Source organism: Limulus polyphemus, unplaced genomic scaffold, assembly GCF_000517525.1.
Source record: "Limulus polyphemus unplaced genomic scaffold, Limulus_polyphemus-2.1.2 Scaffold4754, whole genome shotgun sequence".
In the NCBI taxonomy this organism is placed as follows: Eukaryota; Metazoa; Arthropoda; class Merostomata; order Xiphosura; family Limulidae; genus Limulus; species Limulus polyphemus.
In genome coordinates, this window is record NW_013670364.1 from 66,507 (window position 1) to 80,325 (window position 13,819).

Below are 13,819 nucleotides of genomic sequence, written 5' to 3' on the forward strand. Positions count from 1 at the left end.
GAACATTAGTATTTTTACAAAAACATTATGTAACTTCATCGTGGAAAACTCAGCATGTGTGGTTGGTGAATTATGAAGGACAAAGCTAGCTAGCTCCCTGTTAAGTGAATTGTACCTACGTCAACTCGTAATTAACTCATCCTGAACCCTCGATAAGATATCAAGGAAGTTCCAGACTACAAAGAGGACTTTATATTGCTTGTAAGTTTGTAAAATTTTTGTATATAAATCATTGTGTGTAATAGCTGTTATTGTAAATTGTATCATTGTTTGTATATTAAAATGTATTTGTATTAAAAAAGAAAACTGTTGGCAAATATCATAAATTGGAGATATAATGGCATATATTTAACTACTAAATTTAAATTATCATTTAACTCAGGCTATTTGTAATTCTAATACATAACAGGATGAATGTTCATAATTCTAGACTGGATGAGTTCTGTTCCTTTGGTTGAGTATGGCACACACGATTCCATCATTCCGAGCCTGGGATGATTGCCTTTTGGACTTCTTCAGGTTGAGGAGAAAGTTTGTCCACTTTGGTGTTGCTTACTTTCTCGTTGTGATTCCGGTGGTTCATAACCCATCACTCTATGGCTACAGGTTGGGACCCAATCAAAAATATATCTATATATCATGCTGCGATCCAATTGTCCTAGCTGCCAACATGGGATATAGGAATCCCTTAATTCCAACCCTGAGTTGTAGAAACTCAACTATCTGGTTGGGGCTGGCCTATAGTGATGATCACTAATGTACTATTCCACCCTTGATACAGGAACTAACTTCAGGGTGAAGTTATGGATGTAGCATGTTTCCCTCACTAGGGTACCACTCTTATCTTGGTACACTCCTGATCTATGCAGATGCTTTCTGTATGGGTAATGTCCTCACCGGTTTCTCTACCTTCTCAATGTAGGATTCTAGCTATAGGTGTCAGCGGAGGTAAGTATGTTTTGGAAGTTAACATTTTCCTAAATGGAAAATTTATTTCCTTTAATTCTTACCTCCGCTGATACTCTCCCGCTTTTCACCCTCACTATGAGCTGGTGTTAGAGACTCGGATGATATCAGTCTCGAAAAAGTTATAAGAGTATCTGAATGAGGTCCTTATATACAGTTCCAGAATAGAGGGTGCATTGAAGTAGGTGTAGAGTATCTTGTCAAGGGCAATTGAGTGGGGTATAAAAGACTGGAGCAAATGAGAATGGGCAAAGATCGAAACCCAGGTGGTCAAGTAATAGCTATAAGTGTCAGCGGAGGTAAGTATTATTGGAAATACACTTTCAATTTAGGAAAATGCTAACTTCCACCTCTCTTATACTTATGAAACTCACACAAGACTTTTGCAAATCCACAGTAGACAATCTTGAAAAGAACATTGCTGCTATAAATTCCCAGAACAGTTTTCCTACTGAACACAGAAATTTGATCCATTTATTAACAAAACAAAGAAGACTTGAAAATCATGCAAAAAACAACAGTAGGAAAACACATCATTATCTTTGACATAAGGATAAAGGTTTCTCCCATCCAAACCATAATGTGTGTTTACAACAAATTATTAACAGACTCATACTAATACCATCTGTGAGCCACTGATTAATAACTCTAACAATGTAAAAGTGTACATTGAGTAGTCTACTAAAATAGATTCTACTTCCAACTCTGCTATCTTAGTTATTTCTGCATTTGATCTACCCAAACCAAAGAACACTTCCAATCATCAGTCTGTCATTTAAGACACTTAACTGAAACTCAACACAAACTTCTCAGTAAAGGTTTTCATTCTTCTCCCACCCCTAAAAACATAGATAGCTTTGAAGTCGTTTCTGACCTACAAGAATTTTCACGCAGATTAAGACTTCAAGAATTTTTTCACAATCAAACCACTGAAAGAAATAATTTCTAAAATCCTTCTGGTTACCCCAGCCAACAGGGAATCACATCTAGAAAGTTTTATTAATGCAGTTGAAAATGAAGTAATTCAAGCCATTAACTCTGACTCAAAAGTATGAGACAATCTCTCCTACAGTGAACATACTACTCTAATTTCACTGAAACATGAAAATGAAATTATTATCAAACCAGTTGATAAGGGCAGTTCCATTGTCATTCAAGATAAGTCGGACTAAGATGTGCTATGTAGCTCACAGGAAAGCCAGCACATTATTTGTGAAACATTACAGTTCCTTTCACCAAGACTCCCAGTTCCAGGTTGCTTTTACATTTTAAGAAAAATACACAAACCCAGCAATCCTGGTCATCCTATTATTTCTAATTGCAGTATGCCTACAGAAACTTATCTGCTTACGTTGATGACTACATCAGAGATATCCCCCCCCCCATGTTTGACATTGTACATTAAATACACGACACATTTTCTAAACATTATTTCTGACATTAACAGCAACAGAAAACTTCCTCAAAACACTATTCTCTGTACTATGGATGTTTCTTCTTTCTACACAAACATTCCCCACAACAAAGGCCTTAAAGCCCTAGATTCCCCTCTGCTAAAATTAGACAAACCCAACACTTAGCTGAACTAGTACTTACACTTAACGGTTTTGAATTTAGTAATTTCTCTATTCAAACAAAAGGCACAGATATGGCCATCAAGATGGCACCAAACTATGCCAACATTTTTATGGGAGACTTAAAGATGATACTATTGGAAAGCTGCACAGACAAACCAACGTTTTGGATATGCTACATTAATGACATTTTTTTTTCATTTGGGTAGGAAACAGAGATTCATTACTGTCTTTTTATAGACATGCTAACACCCTCCACAATTCTATTAAATTTACTCTAGATTACTCCACTACCCAAATATGTATCTTAAATGTAAACCTAACATTAAAAGGTGGTGTTCTACATACAGATTATTGAAATATTACTGACAATTAAGTGGTAATTTTAGTTGCATTAGTTTCAGCTTTTAAAAGCCTAATAATACATGTTCTATTTGCTTTTGTTATAGGATGATACAGCACCATCTAAAGACTGTTTAATGGGTATGCATATGGCCAGGTGGAGAACTATTAGACAGAGGTGAGAAGTGAGACTTTATTTTCTGTTAACTCTTTCCACATAGACTTGGTCATTTTGACTGACCAGGTAACCACAAAAGTATCCATACTATACTTTTTAATGTGTTATGTTTATGTTCAAGAAATCTGGCAAGCTTTTAATAACATTACAAATCTTTTGTAAACAAAAAATCAGCTCTTTCAACTAAGTGTTTTATACTAAAGATTTGTCCTTGAATATATGGAATAAGTGTTGGCTAGTTTTCAAGTTTCATTTGCATAACCTCTAAGACCTGTCAAATGTTTTTGTTTTGTTTTTTCAGTAAAACTTTATATTTTATCTATTAATTTCTATATAGATTCAGTCGATGTGACCAACCTTGTAATCACCATAAAAAAAAGAAGAAATGAATCTAAATTACTCTTTTTTTTTTTCTTTCTTGCATGGCTGCAGATACTAAATAGCTTAAGACTCATGACAGCATACATTTGTTTCTACTTAATTGTATTGTTTTATTGTCCTTTGAACTTTACTAATAATCCTGCGATTTGTTTTCATATGTGATATTTGTGTGAACTCACAGTTTTGAAATTTCAAAAAGGTTTAAATGTGATATGATACTAATTGGTATATTTCACTCTGTTATTTTTCTAATTTTTTTATCATTTTCTTTCTTAAATTTCCCATGAAACGTAACAAGAGAACAACCATCTTCTCTCTTCTTTTTCTTTTGATAAGCATGTGAGGCCAGCAACATTGAGGATAAATCTGGTAGATGGGGTACCCCAACAAAGTTTGGGTCCTACTTCTACCAGTACCTCAAAAAACAGGTCATGTTATATAATGACCAACCTTATGGTTTGTGCTCAAATGTTGGATGTTTGTTTTCCCCCAGAAAATCTAACTAATATATACGTGATTGCTGATAAGTTCTCATCTTGTAATTGAATATTATTATTACTATTTTATTTACACTCAAAATCAAAAATATATCAAATATTTTGTCATTCTTTATGATAGCTGAAATCATAGACCCTACACTGACTAGAAAACACTCCCATCAAGGAGGCATTATTGTATGTTGTTGAATCCAATAAGAAAGAAAAATGTTAGTTTATATACACATCTAGTATGCAAAGATTACCATTTATATCACTTGTAATGTGCCCAAGAACTGTCTGCAAATATATTGTAAAAGTTTACATGGGAAGTTTACTATATTTGCAACCATTCATTTTAGTATTTTATTAATTTTGCAGCTGTTGTCCAATTTTTATTTTTAACACATAATGAAATTAGAAATGTTTAAAAGGTACATTATTTTATTTGAAGTTTCATCTTGCCCAAATTATTCTTTAGGGAACATAAAGTAGGATTATTCTAATGCTTACACTACAGCACCAATAACACTATAATTGTAGTGTTCATAGAAAAATTCGTCTTTCAAGTATTCTAAAGGTGATGGTTATATAGCTTTCAAACTATTGATTACATTAATTGTTAATAGGTGGTTGAATCAGCACTATAAAACAATAATGAATTAAATATCGCATTACCGTTATCGGTCCTGGTTGTCAACTTATTTTCATAATGGATAATGTCTGTGGTAATAAGTATTCTGGATATCCCATCTATCAGACAAAATCCAAATGCTAATATTAAACTAGTCAGCTGCCATGGAAAATCAAATAAGGGTATGTAGCTGAATGTTTACACCCACAACATCTCAGCTTCTACTGCCTTTCACTGTTTATAGCCAGTTGTGGGAAGGCAGTTACCCTTAAATTTCTTTAAGTAGAAATGAAACCATCCTAACATTTGTACTAATTAAACTCCCAACCTCCATCCTTACAAAAAGATATTAAATAGAACTATAAGATACTAAATAGAACTATAAACCCTACCTTAAAAGTTTTTATATGGTTCTTACTCCCTACCTCCATCAGCATTTTGTCCGGTAGATGGGGGTATCCTCATCATGTTTGGGTGCATTTACCACAGACATTATCTGCGATATATGTATATGTGCATGTGTACATGTTGCAGTATAGCAGTTTGTGAAAACCTTATCATCATGTTCATTGTATTCTTCACCTGAGGTTTACTTTTATTTCTCATACATAATTTGAAAGAAGTTTTATTTCTGTGTTTTTCAACTGATTTGAAATTTATTTATGAAAAAGGAGATTTATAAAACATTCTGTAATACATAGCATTAGCTTGTTGCATTCTTGTGAATCTTATTTTTTCTGTGTCTGTATACACATCTCAGGTGAATGATAATGCAATTATGTTCAGGGTGTTAATTTATTATTATTTTCAGTATTTTCTGTTATTAATGTATAATTATATTTCAATATAACTGCAATACAATGGTTCAACACAATTTAAAAGTTAGGTACTTGAAAATATGAAAATCTTCATATAGAAATTTCTTTACTACACTGACTGTCAAGTTACAGTAATGTTGTATTGTAGTATTTTCAGGTGAAACCAGTTTCCACTCAAGCATTAGATGGGTTCACTTTGTAATGGGAGTATTGATCAGGAAGATCATACATTTCTGAGTATAAATAAACAACTGAGTTTGAACTAAGAAAATAAATAGACCAGACACATGATTTTATGTGAAGCACAATCTTTACTAGGTTCAAACCAAAAACACAGTGTACATATTTGTGTAAACACTGAACGGTCGCCTCCACAGAATCAATAAATCTGTCGACAGCTTTCTTCTTTCTAGATATTTTCCCATTAACAAAGGTCCTCTCGGTGGGATAGTAGTAAGTTTGTGGACTTAAAACACTAAAATCCAGGGTTTCGATTCCCCACAGTGGACACAGCAGATAGCCCAATGTGGCTTTGCTATATTACAAACAAACTGTTGACCAAGTAGAACTGATGTAAATTCAGTTCTACATACTGACAAGAAACATCATATTTACCCAGAATGACAGGACTGGGTAAGACTGTAACCCGTAGATATTATCAACTTGGTCAATGAAGGACCCAGTAAAATAGATAATAAAGGTAACTACAACAAAATTAACTGAATGGTGTTTTGGACCATATGTTTGTGGTAAAACGTAGAATCTGACCAAACCAAAAAGCAAAATAAATTCCTATATTAATAAAAGAAGACAGAATACATATAGTATTACCTTTATACTACAATAATACAGTCACATAACTGAAACATCATCTAAGCTCACAGGTTTTGCTCAAGATTGATCCTTTCAACTTCACTGATACAGAATTGTAAATTTTCCTATAAACACCATTAGTAAAGAATTTTGAAAGCCATAAAGATTATATATCTTTGAATAATGGTGGGTTTTTATAGACTGAGAAAGCTGACCACGTTATAGGAAAACAATTTTTAATAGGGTTATTTCCCTCAGAGTTCATGTACTACTACATAATTTTTGGTCATTCCACAAGAAAAATTGGGAGGTTATTACCTTTGAATATAGCTGAACTTGCCAGTGGTTAAAATTGCTACCAAAATCTAAATAGTCTAATTAAGTACACATTCCTACAGCAATCTTTCCTATGATATAACACGTGACACCAAGGGTGAATGACCCAGGACAGTGCATAACAAGGGCAAAAGCAGTTTAGCCATGTTTCAAAACCAACTCTATTCGGAAATCTGTGCAGATATGTGAAAGCCATTTTTCAGTTCTTGGCAAGCAAGAGATGCTCACATATCTAAATTAAAATAAGGGAAAGAAACATATATTATGTCTTTATTCTACAGTCTTTCCTCCTCCCTTTCACTTTAGGCCATCCTTAATTTCAAGTTTTGAAATCCAATAAAATATATCTTAGATAAAATGAAAATTGCATACTCATCAGTCTGTATAACTTGCTCTTATCCCTGAAGAACACTTACACAACAGAACAAGCAGATCATACAGACAACACTACTATTTAAGATTACTTCTTAATTTACAATGTTTATTAATCCAAAATCCCTCTATCAATTCAATGGTACAAAATAAACAGAACATCAGTACACAACAAAAGAAAAATCCTTTGTGAGTGAAACTCACAACATTTTAGTTATATCGTTGCACTAATGATAGGAAAATTTGATAAAGAAAATGCTTTAATAGTGAAACTTCACATAATCTCAATTGAAAATTGTAGTAAGTCATTAAAGGAAGGGTGGTGTATTTATTTTCACATGTTCGCAATAGCAAAAATCAGTTGAGATGATAACTAACGTGTTATTGATGAAGAAGGGTAATTTTGTATGTTTCATTAACAGGTTTAGTTAACAGTCTTGCAAATTAATCAAGATGTCAAAGATTTTTTGAAAATTTTGGCAAACGAGAAATGCTCATCTATCCAAATAAAAAGGGAAAGAAAAAAAACACTTTTCTTACTATTACATACCACAGTGCTATTTCTAATGCCATAATGGTCTGGTGGTTAGGGCACTTGACTTTCATTTTGTGGGTTGTATGTTTGTTTTCCATTACCTAACATGTCCACCCTTTCAGCTGTAGGAGCATTTTAATGTGATGGTCAATCCACTATTTGATTATAATAACCCAACAGTTAGCAGTGGATGGTGTTGACCAGCTACCTTTCCTCTAAATTAGGGATGGCTTGTACAAATAGCTCTTGAGTAGCTATAGCTTTGCTTGAAATTAAATAAACAAACAAGCTTATGCCATAAAGTGATATATCAGACTTTAAATACAGATGCTTTTAGCAATGTTTTTTTTTAAAGGTATAGTGTTTGAAAAATTTTAAATATTTACAAACCACTCGTGTTGTTAGCTTATTTTAACATAAATCGACATATATATGTTGGCTAATTAGTATCACTTGGAAGATGCTGGATTTGTTCTCACTGTGTGAAAACTTGTTTAGTAGATGACAGTTACAACACTTCCCCACCATGAGTAAACGAGGACTTGTACATTTTATTACGTTGATGTGGACATTGCAGCAGAAACAATATAGATTAGATTATATAGATTTTTTACTCTATAATAACTATGGGTGCCATGTTAAGTTGTAAGGACATTATCAGACAAATACATGAAACATACTGCTGATGCCTATGAAAAACATGTTAATTTGATCAGTTACAGGTTTTATATTATTCTTCAGAATGCTTTTGGTGTTAGTACTAGCTTTTTCTGTGCACAAACCCAAATCATAAACAGCATGGTTGTAATCCCAGGCTGTAGGTATGCTTTAACAGAAATATTTTATAAAGTACTCTAGTTGTAATCCTGTGGAAATAAATTGAATTATCCAATGATATGTTACACTCATGGTTAATTTTTTTCTACACCTTACAAAATAATAGCTTCCTTCAATTAATTCTAGCAGTTTCTGAAATTTTGTAAACATAAAAAAAAAAAAAAAACAAATTTACACTGAAGTTTCACAAAAAGTGCCTAGGCATTCATGTATCTGCTAAGTATGCCTTTAACATCTGGTACTTCTTTCCATTTAATAACAAAATTCAGCTCCTTGTGTAGGAGTAAAAAATCTTATTAATTTTAAGACAAATCATTTACATTTTGTCTCTAAATATTTTTATCTAAGTCATTTTGAACTCCTTATTTTTTAATTATTTAAGGGTCCATGTGTGAAACTGGCCAAATCACTCAGAAGTGAAAGATAATGTACATTCATCAATATTTATATTTCACAGATGGAGAGAAACAGGGATGAAAAATGAAGAACGTTACAGAGAAAGTGGAGATACTCTGAAAGCTATGTTTGAGAGGTAATATAAAAAAAACATTCCTTACAGTTGACCCCAGAATACCTTGATATCATCATATATAGTTTCTGAGGACTGAGCAGTAACAGTTGCATTGTACACTAAAGGATGTGAGCTTGTCTGTTATAGTTATTTTCCTGAGAATTTATGTTCAACTCAGGACATACCTTGTGTATCAACAAACTTTCTTTAGTGCAGTAATTCGAATGTCACAGTGATGAAGAATAGTCAACTAATTATATACTGTATTTTGTGCATGCTGTTTAATTCTTGAGCTCAAATAAATTGTAGAGTCCATATAGCCATGGTTACACCTTGAACATGTAAATTTATATTATATAAATATATATATTACATAAGAGTGATGCATTTAGGAACGCTGTCCTTAAATTTAAATACATATACAACATATTGGTTTTAAAACAATTATAAATTTAATTTGTGGATAAATTTCGTTATTCAAACTTCCCTTAGTCTTTTTCTTCAATTCTATTGCATGTTTGCCAGTAAAATGGAAAATACAATAAACTGTTTCTTTAGTTGCATCACATTTACTGATTTTAGATATATAGAGAGGTTTTAAAAATTTTGTAATAATACTATCAATTAAATGTTCAGGAAAATAATTTTTTTTTTTTTAAAACATTATATTTTGTACTTCATGGAACCTAGAAAAGGAACTATTTTATAGGCCTGATGAATTGAATTATAAATTAAATTGTTCTTAAATTTAAAATGTAAAAAACTCTCAGAATGAAAATATTTCCCAGTAAATGTTGGTTTATGGTAACATTTACTCTCAAACTTCTACTTAAGTTAACTGTCATGTTATCTAAAAAAGGTATAGAGTTTACAGTTTGTTCTTCAGTTGAAAGTTTAATATTGTTATGTTGACTGTTCAAATAATTTTGAAATTCATGAACATCAAGTTTATTTTTCAAAACTACAAATGTATCATCAACATATCTTCTAACTACACATCCATGAAAATCTATGCAATTGGTTTGCTTGCATAAACATAGTCTTGAAAATCAACATCCACACACGCAGTGAGGATCTGTGGAAAGTTTGTCACGGTGTGTGGCCTAAGTTTGATTTCACAATCTCTTGCAGAAGGCTTTTACAATGAAAGTTCTAGTATCAAGTGATAATAATCAGTCATAGCCATCAGATTGAGCATGATCAGTGATCGAAGATGAATTACCAAGGGCTTGGAATATCATTTTGATAAAATGCAAATTATCTTCCATATGACAGTATACTATGTGTATTGATATATGTGTGACATTATGGCTACTTTTTTTCTGACAGTGTATAACTTGCTTTGGTATATATGTAATGACTAGTTTCATAGCAGTACAGAATATGTATTAATATATGATGCTGTCATGATACATAAGACTATTTAGTTTAGATGTTATTGGTTGATTTGTTTTTGTGAGTGAATATTTTATTATTCTTTAGTTTTTGTCATAATAAGAGTTAAAAGCAGACAATTGTAGGAAGTTTTGTTAATAATTCATTGATGTTAAGAATATCAAACATCACATGCAATACATTGATGTCGAGAATGTAGAAAGTGGACAGATGATTAGGTAATAATGATATAAATAGTGAGAGACAAGCAGCAGACAGACATAAGCAGATAGATAATAGTAAAAGAGAATAAAGTTGGTGTGAAATTAACTACTGTAGAAGTGATAGGCCTAAAGATTGACATAAGCCTAACATTTAATATGTTAGAGTGAAACTAACAGTAGAAAGGAAAATAAGAAAAATGAGTTTATTCCGTCAAAGCGTGGTTCTAAAGTAATTGAATCAGCATGAGTGCTCTTTGACAAAAGGAACAGAGGGTCTTCAAAAGAAAGAAGACCAAACGATTATGGTAACTCGCACCACAATTGTAAGTGAATCACCAAGAGTACCAGTGCGATAGCAATTGAGAACATAGTTTGGCTTGTCAACTGAAATTCTAAAATAATTGAATAGGCCTAAGTGGATATTTGACAAGAAGGAGAAAACTACATATATAGTATTTATGATATACCCATAATATCTATAGTGTTGAAGAATTTATTGTACATATATTAACTTGTTCTGAATATATATATTATTTTGAAAACAAGTGAAGTGCATGCTGTTTATTCATCATTGAATTTATTGCTAACAAGTCACAGACACCTACTGTAGAAGAATCCTAAGCCTAACAACAACATAGTATATATTTATACTATTAACAAATATAACTAAAAGCCTTTTATATTGACAATTGGTGAATAACAGATTTTAAAATTCTGACAGATGCAGTAAGTAATTCTCTGATAGTTTAGAATGTTTTTAATATGGGACATGAAGACTAATTTTCTGACAATAGTATAAATGTGTATTGATATATAATGTTATGACTAATTTCTTGACTTGGTAGAAAGGCACTAAGATGTGATGATGGTATATTTCCTGATATTGTTTTAAAAGCACTTTTTTTAAATAGTTAATTTTTAGATTGTGTAGACTAAATTGGAATGAGGTTGGTAATTTCTTTCTGGTAATGTAGAATATGATATGATATAGAATGGCTAATTTAGACTTTAAAATATTAATTTAAAATGTAATGTACACGTTAGATCTACTATCCTCTTAAATTTCTAAGTTAATGTTTATTTTTTTGCAGATCACTTGGGAAAGAAGATGGAGCTCTTCAAGAACAGTGGGATACTGTCATTACCACTTAAACATACTTTTATATATCATTTTTTAAATAATTTCTAATCTTACAAAAAAGTATTGGAACTATAATATTAAGAAAAGCATTTAGTAGTTTGAAAGACCTGAGAGTTCAAGGCTTTTTGTCTTGTTAAATATTTCTGAATAATACACAGTATATACATACATAAAACATTTGCATCCAATACTATTTACTTCCCTTATACCCATACATTTATTTTTCATTAACAAGCATCTCTAGTTTATATGTATGTACATCAACAGAAAACTTGTAGTGACTAATTTGCATCTAGTGACAAGTTGGATACAAGTAGTATGTTTGAAGGATTATAACCCTAAAAACCAGGTTTTGATACCCATGGTTGGTACAGCACACATAACACATTGTGTAACTTTGTGCTTAACAACAAACACAAAATGGTCAAACTTTTTAGTAAACAATAAAAGTCTGTAGTACACAGAAGATCATATGTATTACTAAAGTTTTTGTACTTTAGGATACATGTGAAATGAAAAAGTCAGTCCTACTCAGACAAGTCAGAGTGCAAGGTGATGTTCATGTGAAGAATAAAAATACGTTTGTCCATTGTACAATTTGCATTTTGTATTTGAATACCTTTACAAACTTCCTAAATGCACATCTAAAGTTTTTTTCAGTAATTCTGTATATTGTATTTTGTATTTTTTTCTAACATGAGCTGTTAGAATATCACCAGAATGTTTGGACTTCTGCCAGATTTATTCCAAACAGTTCTTGGATAAATGGCATCTTTCACATCAGATAGTACGAAACATGTGTCAGTAGCTACATACTACAGGCTCATTTATGAACATTTACCATGTAGACAGACCAAGAACAAGCAATAATGAGAGTGAAACCACCACACCAGCATTTATCAGCAAGTGTAATACAGTTATTGCATAGTACCATTTTATAATACTGTTTGGGTGTTTACCTCACGAAAGTTTATGCTTATAACTTGTAATTTTTGGCTAAAAGTATTTCATTTGTCTACATCTCTTCAACTGATGTTTAGGGAATATAATGCCTTCAATAAAAGTTTTGAAAGGCATGACCGTGAAATTGACCTCAGTAAACTGTCACTGGATAAGCCTATAACACCCCACTCCATATCATGGAGTCTGACTTGAATTGTACTTCCTCCTTATAATTCAGTGTGTCCTGTATGTAGCTTTTTCTAATTTACTGATTAATATTTCTTATATCTCTTCTTAATTACCAAGTTTATTTGGGTCAGGCTGCAGATTAGAAAGTACAAGGTTTGAGTCTGCAATATATTATAAAATGTGCTCCACACTTACAGCTGTGCGTGCATTATAAGATTGGCAGTCCATCCTACTATTCAGTCAAGAATAGCATATGTTGGTGGTGAGTGCTGTTGACTGCTTGTCTTCCCTCTGGTCAACAGTCCTAAATCATCAGTAGCTTTTCCAGAATCTTTGAGACTGACCTATCTACATAGCCAGTGTTTTACTATGTAAGGTGCCATTCAAGTTAAGAGTACCAAGTTTACAAACAATTGTAGTATATGTTAACCAGTTAATGAAGAAATTGTAAAATATGACAATAAGTTGTAATTTTTTTAATATTCATTAATTTTATAAATTGCACTCCATGAAATTTATATAACAATGTTACTGTCTCTACTACTAAATTATTAAAATATTAATGAAGTTCAACAAAAAGTATTTTATGTTGATAAGACATCTTTTGAAACTGGATTTAATGTGAAGACATTACTAAATAACTAAAATAAACCAAAATTTACACAAGTTCAAAACAAATAGATTTTTTAAAGCATAGAAAAGGCACAATCCATTTAAACAAGACAGTTATGGTAAAATTTATTTTTTGTAGAAAGCTAAAGAAGATGATCTACCAAAAAGTCTGATTTTTAATTCTAAAAAACTTGTGCGTCAACTATTGAATAGTTAAACCTTTTTTTTTTATTAAACTAAGTATTTATGATGTATATTATAAGATTAAAACCTATCAAATTCACTGTTCTCCTGTGGTGAAAGATAGGAGGTTATGAAAGCAAAAAAAAGTGAAAAATGAAAAATATCCCAGTTACTGTTAACTGTAACATTTTGTAAACTAAGGTACAGTATAACTAACTGATCATTTTCAGTTTTTAAGTATATAACAATACTTGATGAAGTTGAAATATAGTGGAGAAGCATTAGGTCAATAATCATTTTCACATTTACGATGTGGAAAAGAAGACTGGAATTCAATACAGTGGTTCTTCTCATGCTTTTTTCTGTATTGAATACTGTTTC

The 13,819-nt window shown here is 31.6% G+C and overlaps 1 protein-coding gene across 4 annotated transcripts in view; it reads left to right on the plus strand.

Annotated features, from left to right (window-relative positions):
- The window catches only part of LOC106471643 (protein lin-37 homolog), a 46,785-nt gene extending 35,109 nt beyond the window's left edge, over positions 1-11,676 (plus strand). For all 4 annotated transcript variants that reach the window (XM_013932257.2, XM_022400255.1, XM_022400256.1 and 1 more), the window contains 3 exons: positions 2,990-3,060; positions 8,720-8,794; positions 11,463-11,676. In XM_013932257.2, coding sequence (XP_013787711.1) covers positions 2,990-3,060; positions 8,720-8,794; positions 11,463-11,523 — 207 coding nt within the window. In that variant the 3' untranslated portion in view covers positions 11,524-11,676. The remainder of the gene's footprint in view (positions 1-2,989; positions 3,061-8,719; positions 8,795-11,462) is intronic.
- Positions 11,677-13,819: the final 2,143 nt, after the last annotated feature.